The 15,553-nt window shown below is 35.4% G+C and overlaps 1 protein-coding gene across 2 annotated transcripts in view; it reads left to right on the forward strand.

Moving 5' to 3' along the window:
- The window catches only part of ORC4 (origin recognition complex subunit 4), a 54,484-nt gene that overhangs the window by 27,567 nt on the left and 11,364 nt on the right, over positions 1-15,553 (forward strand). For both annotated transcript variants that reach the window (XR_004288345.1, XM_032354064.1), the window contains exons 9-12: positions 4,305-4,391; positions 13,186-13,294; positions 14,173-14,268; positions 14,351-14,418. Coding sequence is in view for 1 of the 2 variants with exons in the window: in XM_032354064.1 (XP_032209955.1) it covers positions 4,305-4,391; positions 13,186-13,294; positions 14,173-14,268; positions 14,351-14,418 (360 nt within the window). In the remaining variant the exon portion in view is untranslated. The remainder of the gene's footprint in view (positions 1-4,304; positions 4,392-13,185; positions 13,295-14,172; positions 14,269-14,350; positions 14,419-15,553) is intronic.

The following is a 15,553-nucleotide window of genomic DNA, read 5'->3' on the forward strand; positions in this document are numbered from 1 at the left end:
TATTTGGTTTATAGCCTTTCAAACATTATGCATACTAAAGTTGTTTTTTTTTTTTTTTTAAAGATTTTATTTATTTATTTGAGAGAGAGAGACAGTGAGAGAGAGCATGAGCGAGGAGAAGGTCAGAGGGAGAAGCAGACTCCCCATGGAGCTGGGAGCCCGATGCGGGACTTGATCCCGGGACTCCGGGATCATGACCTGAGCCGAAGGCAGTCGTCCAACCAACTGAGCCACCCAGGCGTCCCCTAAAGTTGTTTTTATAGAAGGAGTTCAAACTTTGTGTATTATTTTGTTTTACCTTTTTCTGTTTTGTTCTGATTGACAATTTTATATTTTTTGTTGTATAACTATACAGAATTGTGTGTAAAAATGGTTATCTTAATCCTTAAAATTCAGATATTGTTCTATGATATAATTAGGTGTAGATTTTTCCTTCTCCTTTTCTCCCCAGATTAATCTTGTCTGGGACTGAGATGTTTTTAGCCCAGATAAGTTTTTTTGATATTTTAATTATAAGATTCTATTCTTTAGGAACCCTTTATATTTGGCACTCCCACATTGTCCCTTTCTTTACCTAGGCCTGATGTGGAGCAGAGCTCTGCATCTTTGACCTCTGAATCCACCTTACAGTGCCTTACAGACTTTCACTTTTCACTTGAATTGATTATCTTGTTACAACAGTATGTTTTTCTGACTGCTTTAGAGATTCAAATGCAGTCTTTCATAATATTTAAATATCTTTGCTTTGCCACAACTTTTATTTCTGTCTCTGCTCCCTTTCTTTTCCTGAGATGACTACCTAGCCCAGGTGATACAGTGCTGACACCTGTCTTTCAGTCCTTCACAGAATATTGCATTCTGTGAATCCAAGTAGGTATATAAAGCAATTAGATGAGAAGGATTACTGGTGAAGCATAATTCTGGATGACTGAGAAAATGGTAACCATGTAGCAGGAAAGTGGCTAACCCTTAGGTTTCTGATCCTTTTTTGCTGATTCTGTATTACTGAATTTGGGGGCAGATGGTAGAAATGAATGTGAGCACTATGCTTTTGTTTTTTAGGGTTTTTTTTTGTTTGTTTGTTTTGTTTTTTTTGTTTTACCATCTTGCATTTCTTTTATAATGTAGAACTAGTACCACTGCAGTTTTTGTCTCTTAGGTCTAGTATTTTGTTCCCTTAGTCCTCACCCTCATTTGCTGCTTCCTTTTGGTATGCTAATGGGTGAGCTTCACTTGAAATATATGTCAGCACCATGGCCAGAGGCCTTGCCCAGGAAAGGGGGGTTTACCCTGAGGGAGCTATCCTTTCTCTCAGTACTGACTACAGTACTGACTACCCAGCAAGTTTTTCTTATTCCAAGCTTAAAACAGAAACAATGGTATAGATAACAGGTCCTGCGGAATCTCATCCAAGAAATATTTTCGGGATAGCATTGAACATATCATCTAACTTGAATGTTTTAGTGGTACAAATTAGTTAAGCAGAGCAAACAACATCTCAGCATGACAGTATAAGGAGAAATCCCTGTATGAAAGAACATTTTAAAGGATCGTAACTAATTCTTCTCAAAGCAAATTCCTCCAAATAACTATAGCTAAGTTCAAGGAATATTTACCTACTGTCATCTTCCCTGTTGAGTTAACAGAAGGTGAGAAGATTCGCCAGGAACTGACTAGGAGGTTTAGTACATATCCTGCTGCCACTGAGTTATCCGTGGAGCATCATGAGTTCTGAGATACTAGTGAAACTCTGTTACATTCTGCTTAGAATCTGCCTGTGGAGAGGGCACCAGACAGGCAAACTGTAACATTGGTACAATAAGAACTTGCTTCTGCAGCTTCTACTCATGTGTTCATCAGTGAAACCTTAGTATTTCAGCTTCCTTGAATAACAGGAGAGATCTGTTTTGTTTCTGGGAATTTCCCCATGTTCCTATAAGGGTGATGTCAGTCAGTCATTCTTTGTCTTTATTTCTCTTGTGTCATTTCCTGAGCGAGCTATAAGGGAGCTTTCAGTCCAGAAAAATAAGAAATTTAGTCGTGTTTCAAAACCCAAGATCTAATATGTTCAATGACTATCATATAATAGCCTTATCTCCAAGTAGTTTATAGTATTGGAATCAAGGTGAAAGTCTAATAAGGATTTTTTTTTTTTTAATGGCTCACATATATAGATCTTCTAGACTTTTCTTTTTTTTTTTTTTTTTTAGATTTTTATTTATTTATCAGAGAGAGAGAGAGGGGGAGAGAGAGAGCACAGGCAGACAGAGGCAGAGGGAGAAGCAGGCTCCCTGCTGAGCAAGGAGCCCGACGTGGGACTCGATCCGAGGACGCTGGGATCATGACCTGAGCCGAAGGCAGCTGCTTAACCAACTGAGCCACCCAGGCGTCCCTAGACTTTTCATTTTTAAAACACATTAAGTAATTATGGAAGCAAGAAGGTGATAGCTTTAAGAAAGATGGGGAGTTGGATTCAGACCTCTAAAAATTTAAGAACACAAGCAGAGTATAGGTTAGCCTTTTGAAGCATCATGTAGAAGAAAAGCAGTTAACTGCTATTAAAAATAATTGATTCTTAGGGAGAAAATTTCTTCTACCAATATTTTTGTGCCAGGTAATTTTTTTATAGTTTTAATAAAACTGCAATTAATTCCCAAAAGTTTTTTATGTGTACTACTTTGCTTTATTATTTTGTGTTCATCTTGTGTACTCTCAGAGAATATCTGATCCTTTTATGATACAAAGATATGTATAAGGGCACCTGGGTGCTCATTGGGTTAAGCCTCTGCCTTCTGGTCAGGTTATGATCCCAGTCCTGGGATTGAGCCCCGCATCTGGCTCTCTGCTCAGCAGGGAGCCTGCTTCCCTCTCTCTCTGCCTACTTGTCATCTCTCTCTCTCTAAAAACAAAACAAAACAAAACAAAACCCATGCTGTTAAGTTCAGAGAGAATACTGAAAATAATGACAAAGGAATGAGGACTATAACTAGGATAATGTATTTACTGAAAGCATAAAACTTTATTTCATTATACTAGAACTTATTCCTGAATCTGGATCTTCTTGCAGTGGACGTAGAAATATAACAGTTTTACCTCTAGAAAATAAGATTTTCGGGGTTTTTTGTTTGTTCTAAGAAAAAGTATCCTCATTTGTTACAGATGATTTTTGAAAATTTATGTCAGTCTTCCCCACTCTGTTTTTGGCTCTGCCAGCTATGAATTTACTCTTTGTACATCTAATTTTTTCTGTAATACCAAGTGTACCTTATTTTTTATTAATTGTGATTCACTGCAGTCACAACTGCTTTTTCAAAGGACCTTATTCTCCAAATTTCCAATGTGATTAGTTCTTCTCAAATATATTTGTTTAATTATACTAAGTAATTTACATTGTTGATCATTACTTCCTTCCTGAAGTTTTCTTCCCTTGGTTTAATTGCCCTCTCTTGGATTCTCTTCCAGTCTTCAGTACCTTTCTCAGTCTCTTTGCTCTTTTTCTATTTTGTTCTTTAATATTAATAACCAAGTTTCACTTCTTGACCACATTTCACTCTTCATTCCTCCTGGAATGTTCTGTCCCCAGAATATTATTTCTGATTTTTTTCTTCCCTTTCTCAAGCCCTTGCTTCTCCACACATCACCGTTTGACTCTCCTTCAGACCATGTCTTCTATAAATGTCTTAATTCTCTGTTCATACTATTTTAATTCAGACCCTTTTTGTCTCTTATATGGACAGTTACAGTGGCCTACAATTAGATTTTTCTGTCATTGTCTTTCCATGAAATCACTTCACCAATAACTGGAACTCAGGGTTACATGACTATTCATTTTTCTGTTAGTATGCCATGATCTTTCAGCATTGCTCATACTGTTCCCTATAACTGGAACGCGCTTTCTTTTTAGCTTAATGACTCATACAATTTAAGCATTCTTTGTACTGCTTTACCTTGTGTTTCCAAATATGGTAACTCTTACTCTCTATTGTGTTTTGTGCTGAATTATGATCATCCCACTGGTATGACTATATGGTTTGCCTTTTTAGACCAGAAAGTTTGGGTAGCGGGTACTATGTTTGGTTTCTGTGTGTTATTTAATTAACATAAAGAGATAAGAAGAAAACAATAGACTGGAAGTTTCGTTTTGATTTTTGTTTCTACAAATAAAACCAACACCTATTTAATAATGAATAAATATCAGAGTTAATGAGGTACACCAACTAGTGAGGCACATTATAGTTAGGTTTTAAACCGCCGTGTTACTTAACCTATTTTGATTTTTTTTTTTTTTTTGCCTCTCTCTCTAGGGTCTCACAGAAGATAGAAGTGTGCGAGAAGTACTACAAAAGCATTTCAATGTCAACAAAAACCTGCGGTCATTACACATGCTATTGGTTTGTATTTTCTTATTTTTATACTCATTTTATTTCATCAGGTAATTGTATTTTGTTGGGAATTGATTAAACTTACAGATAAATTTTGGGAGAATTAACATGATTACTACATTGAATCATCCAGTCTAGAATAGGGTACATTTCTCCTTTTATTTACTTTTTCTTTGATTTGTTTAATTATCATTTTATAATTTTTGCCATACAGGTTTTGTTTATATTTATTTTTTTATTTTTATTTTTTGTTTTTGTTTTATTTTGTTTTTTGGTATATGTTTAAAATATATACTTAAGTATTTAATTTTCTGTGGAACTGATATTTTGTAAATATCATATTTAAGTGATATCCTGTTGTTGTTTTTTTGTTTTTGTTTTTGTTTTTTTTTAAGATTTTATTTATTTATTTATTGGACAGACAGAGATCACAAGTAGGCAGAGGCAGGCAGAGAGAGAGGAGGAAGCAGGCTCCCCGCTGAGCAGAGATCCTGATGCGGGGCTCGATCCCAGGACCCTGGGATCATGACCTGAGCTGGAGGCAGAGGCTTTAACCCACTGAGGCACCCAGGCACCCCAATATCTTGTTTTTATTTAGGTTTTCAATGTGCTCATTCTTAGTATATAGAAATATGTTTATGTCTAATGGTAAGTTTATCTGTAATGGTGTAGTAAATGTCTGTGACTATTAAAATTTATGACTGCTAGTAGTGTAAGTATATCTAGGTACTTTGGAAAACAGTTTGGCAAATTAGTTTTCTAAAGAAACTCTGATGCACAAGAAGATATGGAAAGATTGTTTGCAGCAACCTTATTTATAATTGCAAAAAGAAATGACATATCTATCAATAAGGGAAAGAATTAATAAATTGTGAGTATACATTAAGGAATATAATACAACAGAAAAAATGAATGAACTAGAAATAATACCTCAACATTATAAATTCTCAGTACGTGTTCAGCCAAGAGTTGTAGAAGTATAATATGGTATTTATATAAAATTTGGAAATTACTCTGCATTGTCTAGGAATGTATACATGTGTAGTAGAAAAATAACAACATGGTTTTTTTTGTATAAGGAAGAGTAGAGTATCCGAAGAAATAGATCCTCTAAGATTATATTTTGTAAGCTCAGGAAGTAGTTGTAGATATCCAATACATTATTATTTTGCCTTTTTATGTCAAAAATACTTTATAGTAAAGACAAGAGTAAAGGGGAAGAATAAGGGAAAGAGTTACTGTGTAACCAGGTTCTCTCCCAGTAGGGGAATGAAGGACAAGGATTTCCAAACTCTTCTGTTCAAGTAAGGACCCTGGGCCCTGGTTAACATGAGAGAGAGTTTTTAGTATAAATATTTCTTCAGTATTACATGGTACTTAATTACACTTGGAAATTACTCATTGTTTAACTGGAATTCACGTTTAATTAAATATATATTTTCATCCGCTAACTCTGCTTACCTTATTTAAGAACTACATTTAAATGTTACGAAAATTACACTTAAATCTTCAAATTGTTGGAAAGGCAACAGCTACATGAAAAGTTGTCTCTAGGTATAATTTTGGTTTTTAATTTTTTTCTTTTAGGTACAGTTGAACATAAAGTAGGTAACTTCTGTCACTTAATATTGACCTGAACTGGTTAATTATTCGGTAACAATTAGTAAAAAAAAAAAGCTTATACAAGTCACAGGTCTGCCTTTTTGGTTTGGTCTAGGGCTTTGAATAATAATGTTTTTGAAGTACAGTTGACATTACATTAGTTTCAGTCATACAAGCCTAGTGATTAGACATTTTTATATATTACAAAATGCTCACCGTGGTAAGTATAGTCACCATATGTCACTTTACAGAGTTATTTCAGTGTAATTGACTATATTCCCTATGCTGTACTTTATGTCTCTTAGACTTACTTATTTTATAACTGGAAGTCTGTACTTCTCAATCCCCTTCACCTATTTGACCCATCTCTACTCCTCTCCCTTCTGGCAACCATAAGTTTGTTCTCTGTATTTGTAAGTCTGTTTTTGCTTTTAGATTCCACATGTAAGTAAAATCATACGGTATTTGTCATTTTCTGTCAAACTTATTTCACTTAGCATAATACACCCTCAGTCCATCCATGTTGGCACAGATGGCAGGATTTCATTTTTCTTTTTTATGTCTGAGTAATATTTCATTGTGTGTGTATCATCTTTTTCCATTCACCTGTTGATTGATATGTAGGTTGCTTTCGTATCTTGGCTCTTGTAAATATGCTGTAATGAAATAGGGGTACAAATGTCTTTTTGAGTTAGTGCTTTTGTTTTCTACTAGTAAATATCAAGAAATGGAATTGAATTGTATTGTAGTTCCGTTTTTACTTCTTTGAGTAATCTCCCTACTATTTTTCATACTGGCTGTACCAATTTATATTCCCACAAACAGCAGGAGGGTTCCTTTTTTTCCACATCCTCCCTGTCACTTATTGTTCTTACATTTTTTGATACTAGCCATTCTGACAGGTGTGAAGTAATCTCACTGTGATTTTTTTTTTTTTTTTTTTTTTGGTGTTACTCTGATAATGATTGATGTGGAACATTTTTTCATGTGTCTGTTGGCCATCTGTATGTCTTTGGAAGTGTCTGTTCAGCTCCTTTCCCATTTTTAAATCCAACTGTTTCAGGTTTGGTATTAAGTTCTAGGAGTTCTTTTTATATTTGGGGCATTAATTTCTTAATCAGATATATTTGCAAATATGGGAGAAGTTATTAGATTGACTTTTTTGTTTTGTTGATGGTTCCCTGTACTGTACTGTGCTGTTCAAAAGTATTTTTAGTTTTAGGTAGTCTCAGTTGTTTATTTTTTGTTGTCCTTGTTTGTAGAGACAGTTAACAAAAAAATATTGCTAAAACAGATATCCAAGTGTTTACTGACCAGTGTTTTGTTTTTAAAGAGTTTTATGGTTTCAGGCCTTAATTTAGGTCTTTAATCCATTTTGGGTTTATTTTTATATATGATGTAAGAAAGTGGTCCAGTTTCATTCTTTTGCATGTAGCTGTACAATTTTCCCAACAACATTTATTGAAGACTATCGTTTCTCCATTGTATATTCTAGCCTTTTTTTGTCATGGATGAATTGGCCATAAATGTGTGGCTCTATTTTTGGTTTCACTCTTTTGTTCCATTGATCTTTGTGTCTATTTCCATGCCAATACCATACTGTTTTGGTTGCTATAGCTTTGTAATATAGTTTAAAATCTGGGATTGTGAGATTTCCAGCTTTGTTCTTTCTGAAGATCACTTTGGCTTTTCCAGGGTCCTTTGTGGTTTTATACAAATTTTAGAATTATTTGTTTTAGTTCTGTGGAAAATGCTGTTGGTATTTTGATAGAGGTTCCATTGAATCTATAGATTGCTTAAGGTAGAACAAATATAAACAATGTTAGTTCTTCCAGTCCATGAGCATATATATTTTTTCCATTGATTATTGTCATCCTCAATTTCTTTAATCAGTGTCTTAATTGGTCTTAGAGGGAAAATTTTTCACCTCATTGTTTGGCTGAATTTATTTCTAGGTATTTTATTCTTTTTGATGCATTTGTAAATGGGACTATTTTCTCAATTTCACTTTCTGCTAGCTTTTTATTAATGTAGAAATGCAGCAGGTTTCTCTATGTTACTTTTGTATCCTGCAACTTTACCTAAGTATTTGTTAGTTCTAATGACTTTTTGACTTTTTCCATCCTAATACTATTCCTAATATTATATCATCTGCAAATAGTGAAAGTTTACCTCTTCCTTAACTACTTTGGATGCTTTTTATTTCTTGTCTGATTGCTGTAGTTAGGTCTTCCAGTAGCATGTTGATTAAAAGTGTGAGAGTCTGCATTCTTTGTCTTGTTCCTGACCTTTAAGGAGAAGCTTTCAGCTTTTATGATGCTGCCTGTGGATTTTCTTGTGTGGGTGGACTTTATTTTATTGAGGTATGTTTCCTCTATATAACTTAGCTAAGTGCTTTTATCATGAATGGATATTGGATTTTGCCAAACTTTTCTGCATCTGTTGTGATGATTATATGATTTTTATGCTTCATTTTGTTAATGTGGTGCATCGTGCTGATTGATTTGTGGATAATGAACCGTCATTGCTTCCCTGGGATAAATCCCACTTGATCATGATGAGTGAACCTTTTGATGTATTGTATTCAGTTTGCTAATATTTTGTTGAAGATATTTGTACCTGTGTTCATTGGGAATATTGGCCTGTAATTTTCTGTTTTTGTAGTGGTTTTGGTATCAGGTTAATGCTGGCCTCATAACCATTCCTTCCTTTTCCATTTTTTGGAATAGTTTGAGATGTAAAGGTATCAATCAACTCAATATTTAGGAGGATTCATCTGGTCCTAGAATTTTATTTCTTAGGAGTTTTTTATATATTTTTAATGGTTTATTTATTTGAGAGAGAGTGCAAGCATGAGTGAGAGGGGCAGAGGAGAGAGGATCTCAAGCAGACCACACTGAGCAGGGAGCACAACAAGGACTTGATCTCCGGACCCTAAGATCACAATCTGAGTGGAAACCAAGAGTTGGAAGCTTAATCCACTGTACCACCCAGGGCGCCCCATGGGAGTTTTTAAGTTACTGTTTCAGTTTTGTTAGTCATAGTTCAGATTTTCTCTTTCTTCCTGATTCAGTCTTGGAAGAGTGTATGTTTCTAGGAATTTATCCATTTCTTGTGGGTTGTCCAGTTTGTTGGTGTATAAATTTTCACAGTAGTCTCTTAGATCTTATAATCCTTTGTATTTCTTTAGTGTCAGTTGTAACTTCTCTTTTATTTCTGATTTGAGTCCTCTTTTTATCTTGATGAATCTCTCTAAAGGTTTATCAAATTTGTTTATCTTTTCAAACAACCAGCTCTTTTCATTGATGCCTTTTCTGTTGTTGGTTTTTGTTTTTGCTTTTTTCTAAATCTCTCTTTCATTTGTTTTCATTCTGATCTTTACTTCTTCCTCCCTTGTACTGGCTTTAGGCTTTGTTCTTTTTCTGGTTCTTTTAAATGTAACATTCAATTCTTAACTTGAGATTTTTCTTGTATCTAGAGGTAGACCTGTATTGCTATAAACTTTCTTCTTCAAACTGCTTTTTTCTGTCCCAAAGATTTTTAGAACACTGTGTTAACATTCTCATTTGCCACCATGTAGTTTTTTGTTATCTCTTTGATTTCTTTGTTAACTCATTATGTTGTTTAGTCTCCAAATGTTGTTTAGTCTCTAAATGTTGGTTAGTCTCAAATGTTCATGGTTTTTCCTTTTTTTTTTCTTGTGATTGATTTCCTGTTTCATACCATTATACTCAGAAAAGATGTTTTATATAATTTCATTCTTAACTAAATTTATTGAGACTTGTTTTCTGGCCTAACGTGTAACCTGTCCTGGAGAATATTCTACATACACTTGACAGGAATGCTTTTGGTAGTGTTTTTGGATGGAATGATCTGTAGCTATCTGCTGAATCCATCTGGCTAAGTCTGTTAAGGCTGGCGTTTCCTTACTGATTTTCTGACTGGATAATCTATTGATGTAAGGGGTGTTAAATTGTAATTAATATGTAATTGTAATTATAATTATAAAATTATAGTATTTGGTCAGTTTCTCCCTTTGTGTCTGTTAATATTTGCTTTATATATTTGGGTGCTTCTGTGTTGGGTGCATATGTATTTACAGTTATTGTATTCTCTTATTGGATTGATCCCTTTATATGATGTTCTTCTTTGTGTCTTATTACAGTCCTTGTTTGTTTGTTTTTTTTGTCTGGTATAATAAGCATTGCTACCCTAGCCTCCCCCCCCCCCATTTGCATGGGCTTTTTCCATCACTTCACTTTCAGTGTGTATGTATCCTTAGGCCTGAAGTGAGTCTTGTGTAGGCAGCATGTAGATGGGTCTTATTTTTTTAATCTGTTCAGCAACCTTATGCCTTTTGATTGGAGCACTTAGTCTGTTGACATTAAAAGTGGTTATTGATAGGTATGTACTTATTGCCCTTGCGTTTTATTTTGTTTGCTTTTGTAGTTCTTTCATGTTCCTTTTTTCTCTTGTTCTCTTGTCTTATGATTTTATGACTTTCTTTAGTATTATGTTTGGATTCCTTTCTCTATTTTTTGTGTACCTCTTTTAAATTGGTTTGTGTTTACCATGAGGTTCAACTGTATGTTAGCAATCTATTTTAAGTTGGTAGTTGCTTAAAATCAAAAGCATTTTAGGGGCGCCTGGGTGGCTCAGTTGGTTAAATGTCCAATTCTTGAACCCGGGGCGGGTCTCTATTTTAGGGTTATGAGTTCAAGCCCCTCATTGGGCTCCACACTGGGCATTGAGCCTACATAAGAAACAAACGAAAATCATTTTAAAAGCACTAAATGTTTACTCTTCTCCCATTCTCACACTTGATGTGTTTGATCTCACGTTTTACATCTTTTTACTTAGGATATACCTTAACTAAGATATAGCTGATTTTATTAGTTTTTAATCTTCCTACAAGCTTTATAATTGATTGCTCTCCTCCTTTTACTGTATATTTGCTTTTACCAATGAAATTTTTCTTTAGTAATTTTTAAATTTCCTCTTAGGGCCTTTTCTTTTTTGCTTAAAGAAGTTCTTAACATTTCTTGTAAGGCTGGTTCAGTGGTGACGAATTTCTTAAACTTTATCTTGGAAACGTTTTCTCTAATTCTGAATAATAATCTTCCTATATAGAATATTCTTGGTTGTAGGTTTTTTCCTTTCAGCACTTTGAATATTATGTATCATGCATATAGACCTTGGATTTGTCTTCTTTGAGGCTTCCTGTACTTCCTGGACCTGGATGTCTATTTCCTTCCCCAGATTAGGGAAGTTTTCAGCTATCATTTCTTCAAATAAGTTTTCTTCCCCTTACTCTCTTTCTTCTTCTGGGACCTCTGGAATGTGAATGTCAGTATGCTTGATGTTGTCCTAGTGGTCCCTTAACATATTCTCATTTTTTAAATTATTTTTCCTCTTTGCCATACAACTTGGGTCCTTTCCATTACTTTGTCTTCCAGATTGCTGATCCATTCTTCTTTTAATCATTTATTCATTTCACTTACTGTATTCTTCAGCTGTGACTGATTCTTTTTTATATTTCTTACCTCTTTATTGAAGTTCTTACTAAATTCATCTGCTTGTTCTAAGTTCATCCACTTGTCTCCCAAGTTTGATGATTATCTTTATGACCATTATTTTGACATCTTCATCAGGCAAATTGCTTACATAACTCCATTGGTTAGTTTTTTTTCTGAAGTTTTGTCTTTTTCATTTGGAACATACTCTTCTGTCTCCTCATTTTGTCTGATGTAGTGTTTGTTTATATTAGGTAGCTGTGTCTCTTGATCTTAGAAGTAGCAGCCTTATGTAGAAGGCATCCTCTGGAGCCCAGAAGTACAATCCTTTCGGGTCACTAGAATCTGGAGCTTTAGGGCTGTTTTATGTGGGTGCTTGCACATCTCTTGTCACTGGGCCCCGACTGCTGAGGGCACATTTGTCAGGGCTGGTTCCTGACCCAAATGGCAGCAATGCCTCACCACAACTATTGGAGGCACACCAGTGTGTGGAGCTGGTCCCAGTCCAGGTATCTGAGAGACCCGGCTGTGGCTGCTCAGGGCAGGTGAGAGGGAGTAGCCTCTCTGTGGCTCATTGTGAGATCCCACCAAGACTCTTGTGTGCTTGCTGGCGGGTAGGGTTGGTTCCGCTTCCCTTGGGTAGGACTTACTTGGAAGAATACCTACCTAGATTAATACAGTGCAGTTCCACAGGGGAATTTCCCCTGGCGTGAATAGTGGTCCTAATGAGATAGATGAATAGTGTCACAACTGGCTCTTACAAGCCTCTAACTTTCCTGAAGGAAAAGAAGAAAAATAGTGCTGCCAGCACTTCCATTTTCAAAGAAAGCTCCTACAGATACTTGTCCCTCCAGCACTATGTATGCCTTAGTCAAGTATACCTTCCCATATGGCCCAGGTGTTTTTCAAACTTGCCTCTGAGCAATTGAAATTATGTATGTGCCCTATGAGAATAGAGTCTCCATTTCCTATAGTCCCTCTGGCTCTCCCAGAATTAAGCCCCTCTGATTTTTTGAAGCCATGCATTATAGGGACTTGTCTTCCTGGTACAGATAACCAAGGCAGAGGGTGCCCAGTGTGGGATCTGAACCCCTCACTCCTCAGGAAGGACCTCCACACCTCCCGCTGTGGATCGCTGCACTCGGTGTATGGTTCCTACCCCAACCATATCTCTGCCTCTTTTTACCCTTCTCAGTGTGGCTTTTTAAAATATCTTCAGCTGCATACAGACACACACGCGCGCGCGCGCACACATACACACACACACACACACACACTCTCTCACACTCCTACGCTGCTAGTTTTCAGAGCTTCTCAGAGTTGCTTTGTATGTAGTTGCATTCTTGTGTCTGTGGGGGAAAGTGAGCTCAGGTAACTTCCCTACTCCATTTTCCTGTGAAATCAAAATAACCTTTGAACAGCATTCTTACCTATTTTTGATCTCTTCTTGCTTGTGTGTAGGAAGAGGTAGAGCAGCAAGACCTTTTTTTTTTATGCTTTACATTTACAGACCTATATAACATATGTACTGGAACACTATATTAGAGCCAAGTGTGAGAATACCTTTCCCAAGCATTAATATTAAGTCTCCCATAAGAATAGACTCCAAATTAAGAAGTTTTGTTCAGTAATATCTCCAGAATGCCTAAGTAAACATGTAAATGTTTTTTTGATCCACATTTCCCTAGATGCTTGCTTTAAATCGTGTAACAACATCACACCCATTTATGACTGCAGCAGATCTGATGGAGGCAAACCAGTTGTGTAGCATGGACTCTAAAGCAAATATTGTACATGGTGAGATGCCTGTTTAATTAGTTTTTTATAAATTTAAGTTAACATAATGGAATTTTTCAAAATTATACTTAAAATTGGGTATAATACAGACTACTTTTAAGTCCATGTAGCCTTTAATTAAGCCCTACAAAAGGTATTATGATTCCCATTTAAAGTGGAAGAACACTGATGCTCTCCCTGCCTTGTTACATTGGAAGTCCAGCTAAGACTTGTATTGCAGGTGTTCACATTGCATTGGGTGTCACTAGAGAGCCGTAGCATTGAAGGTTCACTCTCCCTTTGAAGAATCTAATGAATTTTCTTATTTTAGAAAAAAATGTAAATATAATCTCCAAGTGTTCAGGGTTTCTATGAATAGTCAAGGACCCCATGTGATTTAAAGTACATAATTGCAGGGGCACCTGGGTGACTCATTCTCTTAAGTGTTTGCCTTCAGCTCAGGTCATGATCTCAAGAGCCCTGGGTCGGGCTCTCTGCTCAGTGGGGAGTCTGGTCTTCTCTCTCTCTTTCTCAAATAAATAAAGTTTTTAAAAATATATAAAGTACACAGTTGAAGTGTCAGTTTATGTTTATTATGAGCCATGTGATCAGTGCTTGATAATACTCTCTCTAATCCTTATAACATCTCTGTAAGCTTAAGAAGATTCTTAGTTTGCTTATATGAAAGCTAAGCCCAGGAAGGTTGAGCAGTTTGCTTAGGATTGTATAAGTAATAGTGACTGAAAGATCATTTGAACCTGGGGGATGTCTTGATCTCCTGCCACCCCTCAGAACAATGGTCTTTCACTTTATCATTCTCTTTGGAAGACAGTTATTTCAATCTTATGGATCAGTAAGTTAACATACAGCTCATAATTTGTTTTCCTTTTACTGTATAGGTCTGTCAGTCTTGGAAATCTGTCTTATTATAGCAATGAAACATTTAAATGACATCTATGAAGAGGAGCCCTTTAATTTTCAAATGGTCTATAATGGTGAGATGAAACTTTGGTTTCTTTCTGCCTCTACCTCACTGCCTGTTTGAAGGTGTTAATGTTGTTACTGCTTTCTGTCCAGAGTTTCAGAAGTTTGTTCAAAGGAAAGCCCATTCTGTTTATAATTTTGAAAAACCTGTTGTCATGAAGGTAAGATTTAAGTTGACTGTTATTTTTCTGAATACAGGTAGATTTTTACATCCAGTTTGATTGTATATGTCATATTTGAACTCTTACTAACTTTGAAACATTAGGTATTTATCATAGAAATTTATTTGTATGATAGACAAAAATTAATCTCAAAATGTTTGAATAATTCTAAGGCAGCCTGATATTTCCCAGTTTGTGGAAGTATACTGCCCTCTACTGTCTGTTTGTAGCACTGCATTATACAAAGAACTGTACATTGCAGTTCATCAATAAAATCCTGTCCCTTTACAACCCAGGGGTTGGCTTTATAATCGTAGCAGTAAAAAAGAAAAAAAATGCAGATATTAACCATTAAAAAACTAAAAGATAAAATATGGGCTAGTGAGGACATATAAAGTGTTATAAGGGGTTGGTTAAGTCATGAGTTCTAAAACTTGAGGAACTTCTTTAGAGTGTACCATTGTCCACTAGAAATAAATGAGCCACATAGTGTAATTTTGGATTTTCTAGTACCAGCAAAAAAGTTTAAAAAGGCAAAGTTAACTTTAATGATAATTTTTATTTGGCCTAATACACCAGAAACATTTTAATCTATAATTGATACAGAAAATTATCAATGAAATAATTCATTTTCTTTTGTATTTTTTGAAATTTCATGTGTCTATACTTAACTTAATTCACTAAGTATTCATTGGAATTACTTGCTCTTTAGATTTCATAAAATTTGTAGCTGAAGTAGATGTACCTTCTCAATTGTTCCACTAACTTAAAATTTTCTAAATGATTCGAGTATCAAATTTTAAGTTAAACTTAATAATTAATAAACTTAAATAAAATTAAAAATCAAGTTACACGAGTAATAGTAGCCCTCTGTGGTTACCTTACTGGACTGCGCCGCTCTGGAGGACTTGATAGGGAAAAACATCTTTCCTTTCCTTCCCTTCCTCTCCCTCTTCCTCTTTTTTTCTCTTTCTCTCTTTCCCTTCCCTTCCCTTCCTCCCTGCTTCATTCTCCTACCCCTTCCCTTCCCTCCCCTCCAGCTGTGGACCCATAAGTCCTTTATCATCCTTTATAGGCCTTAGTGGTCAGAATTCTGTTTCTTGTACCAAATAAAACATGTGAGTACAGGGCATTA

This window comes from Mustela erminea, chromosome 8 (assembly GCF_009829155.1).
Source record: "Mustela erminea isolate mMusErm1 chromosome 8, mMusErm1.Pri, whole genome shotgun sequence".
In the NCBI taxonomy this organism is placed as follows: domain Eukaryota; kingdom Metazoa; phylum Chordata; class Mammalia; order Carnivora; family Mustelidae; genus Mustela; species Mustela erminea.